Here is a 19,026-nt window from a genome sequence, read left to right on the forward strand (position 1 = left end):
GCCGCCACTCTGGTGCAAAGGACGGGACCAAAGGTCACCTTGTATATATATATCGGTTGCCCTGCGATCACAAATACACGGAATAGCTTTCTCCGCAAGACACGCGGCACGAGCGAGCCGAACAAGCGGCTAGTCAGTCCGCACAAAACGGCGTCATGCTGCGCGCGCGCACTGGCCCGGGTCAGCGGCGCAGACGAGCACCACTCCGGGCCGCAGCCGCCACTAAATTATCAGAAGGGATGCAGCGGCAACAGAGCAGGCTGGTACAAAACGGCTCGGAGCCCACAGGCAACTCAATACTATCCGTGGCGAGTCGGCACAGAACGCCGGCCGCCCGGTATCCCGTACGAAAATAATCACTCGCTACGCAATCTTATCAAGCGCATCGCACGGCAAGAGTGCACACTCAAAACGCGATAGCGGGCGCTGCGGGAACTCGGCACAGCAGGCGAGGCAGGTGGCGCCGCCGTGGCGCCAGCAGCAGCGGCAGCGGCGGGCAGGGAACACACGTGTAGCTGAACACCATCGGTGTCTCGGTGTAGCCAGGAGGCGGCCGCCCCCGGCGCCAGCAGAGAGCCTGGGGAGCGGTCGGAGGAGGCGACCGGGACCCGGAGAGGTCATCGCGCATGCGCAACACCCCAGCAGCGCGCCGCCCAGCGCCGGACAGGCCACGGGAGTACGGTGGGTTGGCGCCTCGTCGGTGCTCCGGTCACTCCCGGGCCGCGAGCGGCCCGAGCCCACACAGTCAAGCAGAGCCGGGCGGAGGCGCGCTTCCACGGGCCGGGTGACACTCGCTCTAGCTGTATTTCTAGCGGGGTAATCTCGCGGTCGCGGGACTTTCGGCGCCTGCTCGGTCCTCGGACAGTACGCCAGCGGTCCATCGCACCGGTGGTGCGGCTCGCTCTTCACGGGCGGGGGCGGCGCCCACTACAACAACCGGCAGCACTTGGTCGGTTCCTTCACCTCCACGTGACTGGCCTTGTTGTGTTCCGCCTTCCTCGCTGAAATCTTCCGCATCAAGTCGAAGAAACACTGAAATGGAAGCCGCACTGTCAGAAAATGTGAGGTGTTTATTTATCACAACCCCAGCAGATTCATTACGAATAGAATGAAGACGTCTATCGCCGCATAGCCCATGCCTGCAATACAGTACAAATAGTCGGATACCACAATCCTGTTTCTCTTGCGGCACCCTGCATTTTACATCCGTACTGGGTTTTCCAGGACGCAGTAAAACAAAGATCACATAACGTTTCATGCTTACACGTTAACAGCGATACATTTACGCAAAATTTGCACTTCAATCACAATTCCGAACTTCTACATAACTTATGCGGGCGCGATAATTTTGCGCGCATAAAAGTTAACAGCAATATTCCACACTTGCAGATACTGAAGCAAACATGAGATGTAACGAAACAAGCTCACCTTTAGTTATTGGTATACTTTTAAGGGAAAAAACGCTCTGGACAACATAATTGTTATGTTTAGCAAATATCTTCCACCATACGTCATTGTTTGATTACGTCATCACACTTTGCACAACATTGATTGAGAGCCAATTGACGGCCACTACACCTGGCAATTATGCTCACGAACGCCAGGTATGTATGGTCGGACAATTATATCTCCATCGGCCTTGGTCACCGCATGGCTCATAGAATAGCAGGATGCGAATGACGTTATCATGGCGTCATGGCTGCCCGGATGACCTTGAAATAGTCTCCCAGCACGTCTTCGCGGGAGTGTAGCTCAGAAACCAGAGGTTTAGGTCTTAAGAAGGGCAGGGCTGTGAACTGCACTAAATGATCTTCAATACGGGTCTTCCAGCTCAAAACCCCATACAAATGTGGAACCCCCTTCATAGTCACAAATTCACCGCAGCAGAACACATCTTAGACTTTATAAAATTAGACTGCGTATGACTTCGTTCCATTGCATGTCAACAACCTAGTCCGGACCAGAGCCGGGCTCGGCCGGAGCAGGTTTGGACGTCCACCACACGCCAGCAGCATAAACTCGCACGGCAACACCAGGGTTCTAATGTTCAACGCTTACTGGGAACAACATCCCCCTCACTCCCATGGACTCAAGTCTGGACAACCACCACACGCCAGCAGCATTAACTCGCGCGGCAACATCAGGGGTCTAACGTTCAACGTTTACTGGGAACAACATCCCCCTCACTCCCATGGACTCAAGTCTGGACAACCACCACACGCCAGAAGCATAAACTCGCACGGCAACACCAGGGGTCTAATGTTCAACGCTTACTGGGAACAACATCCCCCTCACTCCCATGGACTCAAGTCTGGACAACAACCACACGCCAGCAGCATTAACTCGCGTGGCAACACCGGGGGTCTAACGTTCAACGCATACTGGGAACAACATCCCCCTCACTCCCATGGACTCAAGTCTGGACAACCACCACACGCCAGCAGCATAAACTCGCACGGCAACACCAGGGGTCTAACGTTCAACGTTTACTGGGAACAATATCCCCCCCCCCCCCCCCACACACACACTCCCATGGACTGTTGATACCTCAACTCCATATAAAATGGTTGTGGGAAGGACGGCGAGGGAGGGGGTGACGTGACGCACGGTCGTGGCCCGAGTGTATCTTGCTATGGCGCACACGGCGGCCGGCCTGTCGGTCTAAGAAGCCCTACCCGGACGGGGCCGACCGCGACGCCCGCCGACCCGTCCGCTCCGCCCGTGTTAACCGATCGGGACGGGCCGCCCGGGCCGCCGACACCCGATCACACGTCAGCGGTGGGCGTCGCCCGGGCGTCAGGGCGGCCGCTGGGACCAGGTCGCCCGTCTGGTATCAACGGCGGACCCCGCCTAGGCGGGGACTCCACGGTTACGCCGCCACGCGCTCCGGCTCATGCTGTACACGCCCGACGCCGCCGCGTGTCCCGGCTCATACGGTACACAACCGACTCATACCGCTCTGGCTCATACGGTACACAATCGACTCATACCACTCCGGCTCATACTGTACACGCCCCACGCCGTCAGGCGCTCTGGCCCATACTGTACACGACAGACGTTGCCGCGTGTCCCGGCTCTCACTGCACACGACCGACTCATACCACTCCGGCTCACACTGTACACGACCGACGCCGCCGTCAGACTCTCTGGTTCATACTGCACATGCCCGACGCCGCCGCGCGCCCCGGCTCATACTGTGCACGCCGCGCGCTCCGGCTAATACTGTACGCGTCGCGCGCCCCGGCTCACACTGCACACGACAGACGCCGCCCCGCGCCCCGGCTCACACTGCACACGACAGACGCCGCCCCGCGCCCCGGCTCATACTGTACACTTCGTGCTGGATGCGGGCTCCCCCCTTTGTCCGGGTTCTGGCGCGACCCAGGTGGCCCTGTCACGGTTCCACCGCTCCCCCACTCACCTTGTCCACGTTCTGCCGGGTCTTGGCCGACGTCTCCACGTAGGGCACGTTCCACTGGGCGGCACGCGCGCCGGCCTCGGCGTGCGAGACGCGCCGTCGCTCCTCCAGGTCGCACTTGTTGCCCACCAGCAGCAGCGGGATGGTTTCGTCGTCCTTGACCCTCAGGATCTGCTCCCTGGTGGCGGACACGCAAACCTCAGCAGCGTCCGGGGACGGCCATGGTGGCGGGGTGACACCACAGCGGCGTCGCCTACACACGCGCCGGGCGGACAGGCGTGCTATGATTCGTCGCAGACATGGCGACGTGAAGCTGACGCTGCGCACGGGCACGTGCATAGCCCCAGGCGTCATGCTGGGACGAATGCGCCGTGGAGGACGTTGAAACGGTGAATTCGTACCGGTATGCAAGCGCCGTACCTGAATTCTTGCGTCGCCTGGAAGCTCTCGTCCTCTGTGATGGAGAACGCCACCAGAAATCCCTCTCCACTGCGGAAGTAGTTGTCTCTGGAAGCGAGAGGTTCACGGAGTTACGCAGCGGCAGCCGGCGGCACCGTCTAGCAGACGACTGGGTCTCATTGTTATCACATCACATGCCGAACGATCGAGTCACGCAACAGACAGCACATTAATAAAAGGACCAAGCCACCCGAAACAGCTCTTAAAGGTTGAAAGTCCTTGGTATAGATCAGCCCGGTTCCATGAGCCACCCACTCAGCGCCAGCACACAAACGGACGGAAATTTTGCCAGTAGGAATCACCACACCACCACTGCCACGAAATGACGAACGCAGTGGTGGACTAATCTGGACGAAGACGGGCCTCTCTGGATGACGTCAACAGCAGCACGGAGTCATGCACAGTCCGCGGCTAGCGTTGGTCGTCACTAATTATGCTTTCGTCCCACTTGTTCCAACTGACGGGCCTTGGCGCTATTGCCTTCGTAGACCCACGCCAATCCAATACCTTAGCCTAAATTTTGCACCAAAAAAGAACAAACAAGTGGCAAAATGAAGCGTTGCATACGAATTGGGAGATGTTGCACCCCTCCACGCGTGTAGCCTTTGTACGGACCGATGTCTTTACTGGATGGTGCGCGGTCGTTACTGGAGCATCCACAGCTTCCGCATTGTGCTGCTGTCTTCACTGTCAGCACCAGTCTCGAACGAATCGACCGCGCGGGTCGATGAAGTCGATCACGGGGTCGAGTCCGGGCTCATTATGCTGACAATACACCACGGGAAAGAAACTGGCCATGTCCGGCCACAGGTCCCAATGGCACTCATGGAAACAGTCGGAAACCAGCACGTACTGCCACCATCACACTACCACACCTACTGCTACTGGTGCATCTCAAGCAATAGTGTCGGAACCTATACACCGGTCACGTGATCTCCGTACGCGAAGAGCCAGCTCGGTGGCCGGGCCGCCCGGGCCAGCCCGCCGCTCCCCACCGTGTCGCCATGGTAACGGCAGCGGAGGCTGCAGCGGCCGGGTCGGCGTGCATACTGATTCAATTGTCGTGACCACGTCTCTCGGCCGGCCATCCCCACAGCGCAGCCTCTCCCCCTCCCCTGAGTCCAGGGCTACCGCGGTGTCGTTCCCCGGACTCAGTAGAGCGCGTGACATAGAGGCCGCCACCGTTCGCCCACGCCACGCCACATCGCGCGGGCCGGCGCTACTGTTTAAAACAGTACCCGGCGCTGGGAAACCACTGAACGTGGAATATCTGCCCTTACACCGGACAAGGCCCCGAGCTCGGTTTGCCGCCGCATCATGGGGCGTGTTGGGCAAGGTGGCTGTGGTGACGTCAGGCAACGTGGAGCGTGGAACGTCGGCTCGAGAGGCCCCGCCGCTCAGACCGACCACCAGGAAATGCAGCGTTTCCATTGTCTTCACAGACGATAACATTAGGCCGGACCGCGTCAAAACCGGGCCCAACATTCGCTCAAGTGAATCAATTAGCTGCAACAGGCAGCACGCGCCGACCATCGCCGACATGACTAAAACTGGACCGGACGCTGCCAGCACACCGGACCGAGAGGTCGGCCCCGCAGCGGGCGCCTCTCTACGTGGCATTCGAATTAGCCACTTACAATTCAAGCACACGGGAAGTGTTCGAAGCATCGGCGTGTTTGGAATATGACCTTGTTCACAGGATGGTATACAGTCCGGAACAGGGGTTGCACTGCAAAATATACCTGGAACCGGGTGACCGTTATATGATGTATGTATGTATGTATATGTGTATGTATATATATATATATATATATATATATATATGTATATATATACATATATATCATGACTTATCATATATATATATATATATATATATATATATATATATATATATATATATATATATATATATGTTGTTGATCTCGCGCGATATCAAGGAGGCCCGCGAGCGTAAGGCCTTCCTATGTAATCGCCCGGCGGTCCCACATCAATCCGCCTAACGGGCAGTTTTGACTGGCCGTGCGTGTTCTGTCCGTCGGGGTCAGTACTGTCCGACTGTCCGGAACAGGTGTCCGCAACCGTCCCAGGCGACGGCTTTGTATGCGACAAACACGCTTTCACAAGTGTAAGTGGGACGTGTTGTCAATGGCACGTCGGAGCTGCCGGTTTCACCGGTACTCCGCCATTGTGTTGACAGCGGTCCAGCAAGCAGCGATAGTGGAGCTGACATGGAGCGGGTGGGAAGGTCACGCCGCTTAAATTAACAGACCGACTGCAAACATCATATCCGGCGAGGAAGTACCTCTCCGATAGAACTGAACATATGGGGCATAGCCCAATATCCGTTGTTTTCACGTCAAACGGCGTGATGTTATAAAGAACGACTACAGAACTAACAAATTCCGCGGAAATATCCTGGCTTCAAGGCATTCAGTGATTCATCCGTAAGTACACAAGAGTCAGTAACACATTTAAGAAACTGGACCACGAAGGGAGCGTTCTGAAACGCTCCAGCCCACTACTAATTCCGCGGAATATTTTGAAATATTATGCAAACTGAAACCGCTAGCCAATGAATGGCCTGCAGCTGTGGATCACTGCCTCACCGACCGTTTCACACTCGGCCGCGGTCCCCGGCTCGGCGAACAGTCCGCCGGCCGCGGTCCCCGGCTCGGCGAACAGTCTGCCGGCCGCGGTCCCCGGCTCGGCGAACAGTCCACCGGCCGCGGTCCCCGGCGCGGCGAACAGTCCACCGGCCGCGGTCCCCGGCACGGCGGACAGTCCACCGGCCGCGGTCCCCGGCACGGCGGACAGTCCACCGGCCGCGGTCCCCGGCACGGCGGACAGTCCACCGGCCGCGGTCCCCGGCATGGCGAACAGTCCACCGGCCGCGGTCCCCGGCACGGCGAACAGTCCACCGGCCGCGGTCCCCGGCACGGCGGACAGTCCACCGGCCGCGGTCCCCGGCATGGCGAACAGTCCACCGGCCGCGGTCCCCGGCACGGCGGACAGTCCACCGGCCGCGGTCCCCGGCTCGGCGGACAGTCCACCGGCCGCGGTCCCCGCACGGCGGACAGTCCACCCGGCCGCGGTCCCCGGCTAGGCGAACAGTCCACCGGCCGCGGTCCCCGGCACGAGCGGACAGTCCAACGGGCCGCGGTCCCCGGCACGGCGGACAGTCCACCGGCCGCGGTCCCCGGCTCGGCGGACAGTCCACCGGCCGCGGTCCCCGGCACGGCGGACAGTCCACCGGCCGCGGTCCCCGGCCTCGGCGGACAGTCCACCGGCCGCGGTCCCCCGGCTCGGCGGACAGTCACCGGCCGCGGTCCCCGGCACGGCGGACAGTCCACCGGCCGCGGTCCCCGGCACGGCGAACAGTCCACCGGCCGCGGTCCCCGGCTCGGCGGACAGTCCACCGGCCGCGGTCCCCGGCTCGGCGGACAGTCCACCGGCCGCGGTCCCCGGCACGGCGGACAGTCCACCGGCCGCGGTCCCCGGCTCGGCGGACAGTCCACCGGCCGCGGTCCCCGGCTCGGCGGACAGTCCACCGGTGGCAGGTGATCGTGCACTGCTTTCCGTCTACCGATGCTAGCGTAGAGGGTGCATCGCGGGCGGAAAACCGGCCTGGCCGAGTCACTCACAAACAGCTCCACAGCCATTGTCTGATGTCGCTAACAGGACCTGGAGCTATTTAGGATCCGGCTTTGACGCCCGCCTCAGCCGCAGTTTCCTGCCTCCCGACACGCCACAACGCAACATGGCGTGCCGAGCGTGGAGCAGTCTCGACAGCCCAGCGAGCCCGGGCCTCCCTCCCACCACGTGCGGCACCCGGGGCCCCTCCCGCGGCCAGCAGCCCGGATCGGTCCGGCCGCTGCGCACCGGGGACGGCATCGGCCGGTGCCGACTGTCGGCCGGCCCGGCTGCTATCGAAGGCGCACGCCCAGCATGCTGTTCAAACATTGCTGTTGGCCGGCGGCCAGCCCCCGGCGGGGCACACGTCCACACCTACCGATCACGCGCGGCCAGCGCCATACAGCGCCGTGCCATACAGCGCCGCTCAGACACAGCACACAGCGTGAACGCCTCACACGTTCTTGCCGTGGGACCAAGCGTAGACAGCAATGGAAGCAGTACGATTCAAAGCCCCGTGCCTTGCTGGATATTCGGTGGTACCGGCCACGCGACACGGCATGCTACAGGCAGACCACGTCTTTGCATGGGAAGTCAAAGATGTGCGTCAAAACGGTGGTAGACATGACAGCACAGCCCAGTGACCCGCAGCCTTATCGCGTAAAACCGGCCGACCCTCCCGCCGGAGAGCTATAGCCGCCGCCTCTCCACACCATGAGATACACGCCTCATAGCCGTGTCGTCACAGGCTCTGAACGAACGAATCATCAATTCGAAACCAGCCCTGGGACCTGCGGCCCCCGCGGCGCGCAGCCCCGCCACCCGCCGGCGACAGGATGCGACTGACCACAGAGCACCATCGATGAGCGGCTCGGTCGGCCGGTCCAGGGCGCAGTGCGACGCCCCGGACCCGAGACTGGCGGCCGACGTCGCTTTCACGGTGAAGACGGGTGGACACGTGCTGCGGTCAGCTTCACACGCGATAACACCACCCGACACGACGTCGTGATGCTGCCATGAAGTCCTGCGGCCCCCGAAAACGCCTTCGATTCCGAATGTAATAATCACCGCAGCCAGCCGCGTTATCCTCCTTGTTCCATACCCTAACGCCACCCCCGTGATCTCGGCACCCTCTCGCCTTGTTCACGAGGCGCCTGCGCGTGGAATCCTCACAACCCCGATCGCGCCGCGTTAAAACGCGGACGGAAGTCTCGTCTGCGCAGTGGAAGCGTCGCCGCAGGCCCGGCCGCTCAGCACCGCGTCACGCACCTGATGGCGGCGTAATCCTCCTGGCCGGCCGTGTCCAGGATGTCGATCTGCACCTCCTCGCCGTCCAGGACCACCTTCTTGCGGTACGAGTCCGCCTTGGTTGGCTCATAGTCCTCCACAAACTGCAACAGGCACGGTGGGCGTCATACGTCCGAGGGTGTGAAGGCCTGTACAGACAAGCCTTCGAGCAACGCAGACCTTCCAACTGGCTGCAATGTGACAGGATAATAGTGCCCTTCCTACAACTGACAAGGAATAAGAGGAATAGGCTGGGCTAGGTGGGCTGCAGTACACACAGATGCACACACACTTCTATGTTTAAGTCCCCTGTGGTGATGTTAGGGATGATTGTATGCCTCTGCTTTCATAGCTAGATCATTCAAACCTAACATAACTTGAGGATACCTTTCATCACTGAAAATGCAGAGCATTTACATGTGTCAACAACATTTTTAATTGGCAGGCATACATCAACAACAAATGGTGGGAAGTTTGTGTCTTCATTTGTGGAATGGCAAAACAGTTTACAGGTTGCATTCAATCATATGAAATCAAAATCCCTGTGATTATCAGGTGAACAATGACATATATATATATATATATATATATATATATATATGCAATACAATTATCCCATATTGAAGAGAAAAATGGCCCAGTAGCCAACACAGTGTCACTCACCTAAATTCTTATTTCATACTCCATTCACCAACACAAAACGTACCTCATCATACATGAATTGCAGAGTGAGTGCTGACTTCCCAACTCCTCCACTTCCAACCATGATCACTTTGTGCAGTGCAGGCTGGGCCACACCTTTCTTGCTGCTCATTTTGGCCTAAAACAAAAGAAACATTTGAGGTGCTACAAAGTGTGTGATACCATCAATAAGCCACTAGTTTAGGAACAGTAGAAAGGTAGCAAAGTTCAGAGTATGGAGCAAAAGCAAGCCTGTGCAAAACCTGATTCATCATCATAATTTGACCACCTGATTGCTAACATGAACATACTATTGACTACTTCTATTTATTTTTTTTTGTCTGTGTAGAGGCCAAAGACAGAGGCCTAAGCCCATGGACCCATTTCAAATACTTTATAGTGACACATGCTCCAAGATGCCTGTTTCTCATGTCATGGATAAGGAGTCACATGCATATTGACACCTACTATAGAAGAGGGTAAAGATCTCCACATTTTCTGTGCCACCTAATGTGACCAAAAATAAACAGTCACTGAATACAAAATGGGTAAAACTGCTCAACTGAAGTCTATTGTTCTCACCATATTCTCACATCCCAGTTATCAATATACCTTACTGCGGAACACAAACCATTAGTACTTGAATCAATATGTGGTGCAGACCTGTTTTGAACAGTCAGCCTTCACACTTCATTTGACTTGATATCTATCCAGCACAAATACTACAGGTATGTTCTAGATGTTTCCTAATCCTGAAAACATTATTTAAAACCAGGCAAAGGTAATGGGACCCTTTAACTGTGACTGCCAACTCTAGACTGCACAGCTAACAAGCCGCTTTTTATATTGAGGATGAATCAGTCTTATTATGAGACTTAGTGATACAGTGACTGCCAACTCTAGACTGCACAGCTAACAAGCTGCTTTTTATATCAAGGATGAATCAGTCTTATTATGAGATTTAGTGATACAATCATTTTTTGCTAAAAATGGTTACAGCTACAGACAAGGTATCTTGAAGACCCTTCCACCATCTAACGATTTGAAATAAGCATGTGCAATGAGCCTACACCCACATGCAAAGTTTCACTGTAAGGCATGGTTGTAATTCATAATTCCTTTAAAGACAAAATCAAACATGCCTGGGCATGGAAATTGCTTGGCATCACACATACCAGCATCTTACTTCCAATCACTTGTTTTCATGTTCCTCCAAACTCTGTCATTGTCAACACCTTCTAATATACCAGAATGCATTTGATGTTTTGCACTTAACATTTCCCACAGAACAGCAAGTGTAGCAACAATGCCAGCTCCTGTATGCAAAAAATGAGTTGTCGCATTTTAGTGTGTGGTCACCACCATTTTTAGGGTGTAAACATAAATATTTCAGTGAGTTCAGATGTTTAAAGGTAATTCCAGGCAAAACTACCAGATAACATTTTTCACATTAAAAAACTTCAACTTCCAGCACAAAACAGCATGGTTTGAATCTGAAATGCCCATCACTGGGTTTAGGGCACCTATGTTAAATAGGCATTAGACGAAGTGCATGGGTTTTTATAGACCAATCCATATGCATGCTGTATCACATAAGATTGTCATGAAATAATTTAATAATTCCCAGTGGGGCACTGTGCTCACAGGAACATCCCAACCAACAGGCAGGCATTCTACATAGCAAGTCTTCCCTGGCATCTTTTCAAAATTGGGTGATTCCAGACAGGAGTAGGCGCCACTTCTCCAACATTTCACACTGTCTGTGGAAGCAGTATCCATCGCACACCCTGCAAAAGCCTGAAAGGCTACCGATTTAACAAGTCATACCTACCTATCCTAAGCCCAATTTCTCCTGAGAAATCCGAATTGTCACCACCGCGTGCGCACTGCTCCAGAGGCACCAATCAGTGGCGACAATGCTTACCGTTCAGAGTTCAGAAGTCTAAGATGAAGGTGAATCACACTTGCACTGGCTCACACCAGACCAACCGCACCCCTCCGCCGCAAGTTTCGCAAATAGCCAGCGCTGAGAAGTCCCACGGCGACCGGACCCACCCACTTTTGCCACGGCGTCTCTGTATGAAAGTGACCTATGCGTCATAAACCGAAACCTGTGCGTCACATTTAGAGCTTCCATTTCCCTTAGCAGTAGTTTATTTTACTTTTCTTTTTGTACGGTGGAGTCATGTTGGTCAACTGTTAACTTTTACGAGCACAAAACAAAGTTACAGAAGACACTTCATAAAACTGATAGAATTCCGGCTGTCAGAGGAGTAATTGATATCAGTAGCGACATCTTCCGTGAACGCGTAGCCCCGCCAAGCTGGCAGGACATTGGTATGGATACCACGTGTCAATCACGTGCCGTCTATAAATATGTTACACATGGGGACGGGAGATGAGGAGAGGGATGGAGCGCAACAGCAGCGCGCAAGTTATTTGTACTAACACTACGCCCGTTATTTCGCATGTCTAGATCAATTAGGGCTCAAGAGACTTTTTGGAGGGTCGTTGCCCTTAATATAGCGTGACCACGAAAATGGCAGGATTTCGCCGAACGTAACCAGTGCGTAACCCGGGCGAGCGGTGGCTGGGGCACGTCCGCCCCTCCCTTAGGTCTGGAGCGGCCCGAAGGAAGGGATTTGAGGGGCCGGCCCTGCGGACCGGTCCCTCAAACGCCAGTCGGAAAGGCTCTTTGCACAGACTGAGAGGCCCCAGAATTGAAAACGGCCTATATTTCGGTCAGGCACCACCAGCACCCAGGAAGCCAGCTTCGTGTCGGTTTGGGCATGTAGGGCTATGCCCCATTACCCTAGTAAAAATCAGGCGAGGACCCGCGATTTACGTTGGTCGGAATCACTGAGTCAGTGAGGGACGCCGGTGTCGGCCGCGGGCTTACTGTGCCTAACGAGGGGTCCCGTGGGAAGGCGCACCACAGCGGTCAGGGACAGTGTTTGAGGTAGCCTGACGAGGCGCCCATGTCGGGACCGACGGTCAAGGGCACGCCTGGAACGATGAAGGACCTGGAGGTCCTGAAGGGCCGGCTATAAAACAAATTGAAAGGAATGCTCCATGTGCAAAGATGTTGAAGCAAACATCAGATATGATGATAAATTCACTCATAGATATTGCTATGTTTTCAATTAGATAACGCTGTTATAGACTTAACCTGTATATACTTGTACACATGGCGCTCAATATGTCATTGCTTGATTGCATCATGGAAGGCTTGCATGACGTTGAGGTGCTGCCAAACTGGCCGTACGAAATTGTCACCCGAGCACAGACTTGTGATCTGGACTTAAACCTTCAATTTCGAACTTCAATCTTCCGAGAGGTTCCTGTGACACCGTGGCCGTGCTTGACGTGTTCGTTGAACTAAACATGGCAATGTGCTCTTGTTCGGTCCATTTCTCGTGGTATTTTCGCATATTTACCCGTGAGCTTAATCCTTCACTCCTTTTCACACAGTCGGCCATGGCGCAATTCGTAAGTTATTCGATAGCAAGTCTTATTTCCGTAATAACTGGTAACCACGTTCAACTTACTGTAGTATGTAGCACAACACGTGATTCCCGTTTGAACTTGCACTCCCGCACAGCTTGCGCAACACCGATTTAAAGCCAAATGATGTCCGTTATATCTGGAAACCCTGCTCACGAATGCCAGATGCGAACGACTCAACGACTGTATTCTTCTTGACCTTGAACGCCGCATGACAAATGAGGTGACAGGATTTGAAGGACATTTCTATGGCGCCATGCATGCCTGAATGGCCTTGACAAAAGCCTGCATGAATAGTCTGCACATATTCGCGGGCATTTAGCTCATAAACTAAAGGGTTTTGGGTCTCAAGAACGGCAGGGGATGTGAACCTTGCCCTTCCCCGAGCACCAACGGCACCGAACGAGCTTCAAGATGGCTATTTCACTTCGAGTTATTTCAGTACAAATGTGGGACATTCCCTGTGAGGACCGCGGCCTATAGGCTCAGCGCCTCAAATGACACTCAGAGGGCCCCTTGCTTCGATTGGGGATCTCCGATTCTCCGATCTCCGATTGGAGTGCGTGCCTCTGTTTTGGCCGTGGGGCCACCAACACTGAGCTGTCGACTCGGGTCGGTCTGAGCCCTGGGGCACCATTTCCCAATAAGGGACGAGACCAGGGCCCGCGACTTGCACTGGTTTGGGGCCCCTGCAACACTGAGGAACCCAGGAGCTTATAGTACCTAACAGGGGGTCTGCGATGGCAAGGGGCCCGAGTCGATCAGAGGAGCATTGGCTGAACGGGGACGGGGACGGGGCCCCAATGCCAGAGGGACTATTGCGTTGGTCGAGGCCCTCTGGCGATGGAAGAAGACTCGATGGCTTATGACGACAGTCCACAATGAGGCAACGGAAGGGTCACGTGTCAGTCAAGACCCCCATTATCGAATGTGGGGCCTTCCATCCCACTTCACGCAAGGGCCCTTTAGGCCGAACTGGAATCTGTGTGCCAATCATTAAACCACCCGCGGCGAACAAGGATCTTGCCGCGTCAAAATCGGGGACCGTCTTGCAGGGGTGAAAACGGTGTCCTTGATGCTATCGACAAAACTTTAAATGGCCAAAATTGGTACACAGAGCCCAAAATATCGGACAGCTTTACAACATACTGCTAATGCAATAAACCGCACAAACAAAAGCGAATGGAAAACATTGCGTCATGAATATCACCATCATCGTGTGGTTCATTTGCACTTGAATACGATTTGCTGGTCGTGCCAAAAGTCCCTGTGGTTAAGCCGAAGGTCTCAGCGCGTTATGGGCTGGTACAGCGGGACGTCAGTGAACAGTCAGTGCGATTTAAGCCTGAGGCGTCGCAAGTGCGGAGAAAGGCACGACTATGCTTGGTCAGCGGCCGTATCGCAACCATAAATGGCACGTGACAAACCCCGTGCACTATCTCACGGCATACTGGGGCAATGCTGGTGGAGAAAGTACTGCTGTCGGGTTTAATCCATCCATAAAAATCACTCTTCACTACTTTACTACTAGTTCTACACTTTTTCATGTTACAAACTCCGTGACCCAACGTTAAGAATTGCTGTGTTGTTTTGCATCACAGCTATGGCCTCTGCCTATATCTGCAGTGTCGGAAATAAATCTCATAGTTTTCTATACTGCCTAAGATTCAGATTTTTAGCATTTACAGAGGCGTCTGGGGAATTTGTACTTCCCAATCCAGAAGAACTAACCAGAAAGCCGACAGTAGATGGCCTATTTGATGGCCTGAATAGCTGGTCAATGTCCACGTAACCAGTCGTGCTTACCGAAATTGGATGGTTATTTTGGATTTCGGACGCTGTGACTATTTCGTTACATGACGATCAGCAACAATTTCGATTTCAGCGCCGCCCATAGACCAGAATCGCGACTTTTTAAAGTAGCATTTTGGGAGCGCACTTCATAACTGCCCACAGCATTGGCTTGCTACCCTTTTACGGGCATATTGACACGCAGAACATCTTGTATTCCAGTTATGGGCCTATGACTTAACGCGCGCTCGGGTGGGGTGGGGATCAAATTGCCCCTCCCCGCAGGTTTTTTCCAGAATGGTTTCTGAACGGCGCGACATAGCCGCGCCAAATTGTGCATGGCTGTAGGCAGTTGAATAGTGGATCGTTTGGCATCACAAATTTAGATGTACCTTGTAAGGTCGCTGACCAAAGATCAGGTCAAAGTCAGGCCGTGGTTTCAGCGAAGGCAATTTCTAGGGATTCCTTCAATCTGATCCAACAACGGAGTGTTAGACGAAGCCAAACATATCTGAAGTGCTGTCTTAGGCAACACAACATTTAAATGAGCAAATTAAATTGACCTAAGGTCAGGTATGAAGGTCGCGCTAAGGTTAAAACCAACTTGTTTTATTACTCTAGAGTTTGCTGTATGGGATAGTTTCTGGTGCTCATTTCGAATATATTGATAGCAGGAACCCCACTATAATCTTCCATTGACTTCTCAGAGGTCAGAATAGGTCAGTGACCTAAAATAACCCAGGTTAACATTTTATTTTAGGAACATACTGCCTAGCGTAATCTTTGTCGCTTAGTCAAATGCAAAACCTAAAGCAATCTTGTATGATTTTTGTCGCCTTGACCATCAAAAGGTCAAACAAGGTCACTGACCTTATATGAGAATGTGACCTTTTGCTTAGAGAAACAGTTATCCACGTTCTGGGGGCACTTTGGAGACCAACCTGGAACTTGACCTTGTTTTACCTTTTTTGACCCGAAGGTCATGACCTAGAAACCTGAAACTTTGACCTAAGTGAGTTCACGTACAGATTAACACACCCTGTAAATTTGGCGCTTCTATTTTTCTTAAATCCTGAGATCTTAGGGGATCAACCTGACCCCCCCCCCCCCCCACGAGCGAAGGGCATCTGGCCGGCCACCAGGGTGCGTGTTAATGGCTACATGTCACGACCTCGTAAAAAAAAATAGAGCAAGGCGCGAAATATTCACCGTATTAACACGCAATGTGCCATTATAATATTCTGCATCTTACCAGAGCACATGGCGCCAGTACCTTATTGCAGTGGTGGGGAGCCAGTCACTGGAGCACCACTGTTTTGAGCGCTGGGATTATCGAATGTTCGACACAGGAGCGGGCGGTTTTCCGGCACAGGAGGGGCAGCGTGCCAGAGACAGGGACGGCCGTCGGCCACGGGAAAGGCAGCGTGTGCGACACAGGAGCAGCCGTCCCGCACTAGGGCCCGAGTTCCCAGCACAGGGAAGGCTGCGTGTCCGGCACAGGAGAGGCAGCGTGTGCGACACAGGAGCAGCCGTCCCGCACTAGGGCCCGAGTTTCCAGCACAGGGAAGGCTGCGTGTCTGGCACAGGAGCGGCTGTGCGGTACTGGAGTGGATGCACATTCGGCACTGGAGATACCGCGTGCCAAGCACGCGAGAGGCAGCATGTCCGGCAAAAGAGAGCCCGCATGTCCGACACAGGAGAGGCCGCGTGTCCAACACTGGAGTCGGTGCGTGTTCGGCGCTGGAGCGACCGCGTGCCCAACGCAGAAGAGGCCGCAAGTCCGACACAGGGATGGGAGATGCTGGCGCCAAGCTGCGAAGCGCTTACCCCTTGTACTGATTTGCCGCTTTGACGCAGACTAACGAGGGGGGGGGGGCGATACCCCTGGCGTTTCCAAAATACGCAAGATAGGCCTCGCGGAAAAATAGCAGTGGCTGGGCAACGTTTCCATATTTTAACATTTTTACAACAAAATTTCGCAGTTGGCAATAACTTGCATGCTACCGGGTCAATACTTTACCCTGTTAGACCACGTCAGCTTTTCCTGAAAACTTACCTACCTGCCTTCCGATCCACTCATCCGTGCAGGGTGGGAATTCGAGTCGCTTTCCCGCTCGCTATTTATCCTTGACAGATAAGGCCTGCGGTCGGTGGCAGTGGTCGCGTTAAAGCACAGATGACACCAGAGGGCAGGACGGACCATGCCAAGCATTGTGACACGTTAAACCTTAACCGCCAAATTCTGCCGTTGATCTGGAATTGCATCATCAGCTGTTAGGGTTCCGGCTGACGCAAGGAGCATTGCTTAGCGTAACCTCATATCCCAGAGCTCATGGTGTCCAAAGCATCACATGGACGTCATAACTTCCATCAAGTTGTGTTGCAGAAAAACATATTTTTGATTTCATACTTACCACGCAACACCAGGGGGCTATTGTTGAACTTGCATCCTGTCCTGTAGGGGTAAATGATAGGGTTTCCAGTGATTGGGACCGTCCCGCCCACCGGTTTCTGCGCCCTTCTGTTTCCACCGCAGACATTAGGATGAACGAGGGGACTTTCAGCATGTTTGACGAATGAACGGGTTTCCATCCGGAGTCTACCATGCCAAAAGGCCTCATAAGAACAAACGCACCCCACGAACGAACGAACGGGGTGAGCGCCGCTCACAACCCCACATGACAAAAGGCGTTGGGCAACAAAGACCCATCACCATGTATGGGCTAAGAGAGGCAAGCCATTTGCACGACCACCACCCGTGGCCGAATGTGTCAAACGCCATTCATTCGTCGACCATTCGTCCCTGGCGTCGTTTGGGCCAGAGCCGAACATCGGGCGTTACCCTGGGCGCCGCCCTGCTGCGCCTGGGGCGAGCGTTTATGGTCGCTGGACTCGCTGCGAACACGCCCGTCCAACTGACGCCCCAGAGGAGGCCGAACATTTGGGTGCGACTGTACGACGTGCCGGAGAGGTTCAGAAGACCTTAGGGGGTCGTGTGCGAAGCTGATCGCTATTTGGAAGCGCTGGGGGTTGTGCACAGTCTGCCGGCCTCTGATCTCAAGCGTATCAACGAGACCCGCCCCATCGAGGACCCAAAGCCAGGCCAGCAGCTGCTGCACACGCGTCTTCCGGCCAGATCTTTATCCACTCTTCAAAAATCCAGAGGTGCACGTATTGTACGACGAAAGCGAAGCCCTCCTATACACTGGGGACTGGGTGATGCCAGTTTCAATCATGGGAACTAGGCTGCTGACCGCGTGGGCAACGTGGTGCTGCGGTTTTGGACCAGGTCACTCATCGACCTCGTCGGCCCGAACAGGGGGTAGGTGGTATCAGGTGCAACACTGTTGATCTGGCCCATGCCAGGGTCTTGGTAATCCGCGTCCAAGTGCCACATCCGATGCCTGAGCCCGACGCAATGGGGCTCATCATTTTCTCTCGGCAGTGAATAGATGAAATTTAACAATGTGGACACATGTTCCTTCGTCTGGACACGACGCTACATTATCTTGTGAGAAACAGGTTGAGTTATTATTTCAGAAGCTCAAACTTGGAATTCCATTCACTTGTTCTGACGGTGGATGTCTAATGCCCTCGCATTAAACAAGAGCTCTATAAGACGGATATTCCCAGCTCTTGATATATGTGTCATTCACCCACAATTTATCCTAGAATCAAGTCAGCAAAGGATCACGTCCTTAAAGTTTGCTGAGGCTTTGTAAATATATAATGTAGCATAGTATTAAGTGGAGTTGAAATCACCAAATAAATGATGAGGGCTCCGGGGCCCTCGTCATTGGTCGTGAGCTCTTCCGATAAGGCTGCTGGTGCGTACGGGTCTACCTCAATTAATGTATCTACATAAGTCCGAGGCTACTACACAGTGGTAGTTTCTCTTGGTGTCTTATTCTTAGAGCAGCGGTCATTTATGCACAACTGAATTTTCCGCGCAAATATCGAATAAAACTTTACGCGCCGTTGGCTTCGTATATCATTTCCGGTGGTTATTGAGCTTGTGACACCTTATTATGCTTCTGCATCACATTCTTGACGCATTTTGATGTTAGGGTATGTTGTACTCTTTTATAACAGGAAAATAAAAAAAACAATGCATTAGCCGTCAGTCACCAGCTGATCACATCGACTAGCCGGCTAGCCGTAAATAAGCGGATAATCAAGCTCGTGTTAGATTTTGATGGTATTTTGAAGCCAACTTTAGCTGATTTTGAAATGTTTTTTTCGGAATGCTGCCT

General features: G+C 53.8%; 1 protein-coding gene across 2 annotated transcripts; it reads right to left on the minus strand.

The window, feature by feature from the left end:
• Positions 1 to 27: 27 nt before the first annotated feature.
• On the minus strand, positions 28 to 11,546 carry Rala (Ras-like protein A). Of its 2 annotated transcripts, none has more exons than XM_037219503.1 (6): positions 11,403 to 11,546; positions 9,504 to 9,617; positions 8,780 to 8,901; positions 3,839 to 3,925; positions 3,422 to 3,596; positions 28 to 1,032 (listed from the first exon to the last, which is right to left on the minus strand). In XM_037219503.1, the coding sequence occupies exons 2-6, from the start codon at positions 9,609 to 9,611 to the stop codon at positions 928 to 930; spliced, it is 597 nt and encodes a 198-aa protein (XP_037075398.1). In that variant the 5' UTR covers positions 9,612 to 9,617; positions 11,403 to 11,546; the 3' UTR covers positions 28 to 927. The 2 variants fall into 2 exon arrangements, with proteins under 2 accessions (XP_037075398.1, XP_037075399.1); XM_037219504.1 differs by lacking the exon at positions 11,403 to 11,546 and adding an exon at positions 11,310 to 11,372.
• Positions 11,547 to 19,026: the final 7,480 nt, after the last annotated feature.

The sequence above is a fragment of the Pollicipes pollicipes genome, unplaced genomic scaffold (assembly GCF_011947565.3).
Source record: "Pollicipes pollicipes isolate AB1234 unplaced genomic scaffold, Ppol_2.1 Scaffold_4295;HRSCAF=5057_pilon_pilon_pilon, whole genome shotgun sequence".
Classification (NCBI taxonomy): Eukaryota; Metazoa; Arthropoda; class Thecostraca; order Pollicipedomorpha; family Pollicipedidae; genus Pollicipes; species Pollicipes pollicipes.

Coding starts and splice junctions, on each gene's coding strand:
- Rala (XM_037219503.1), bottom strand. CDS start 9,611: ATGAGCAGCAAGAAAGGTGTGGCCCAGCCTGCACTGCACAAAGTGATC. Junction 3,597..3,838: donor CAGGCGACGCAAGAATTCAG/GTACGGCGCTTG, acceptor GTCCGCCACCAG/GGAGCAGATCCTGAGGGTCA. Junction 1,033..3,421: donor CCCGGCAGAACGTGGACAAG/GTGAGTGGGGGA, acceptor CTTCCATTTCAG/TGTTTCTTCGACTTGATGCG.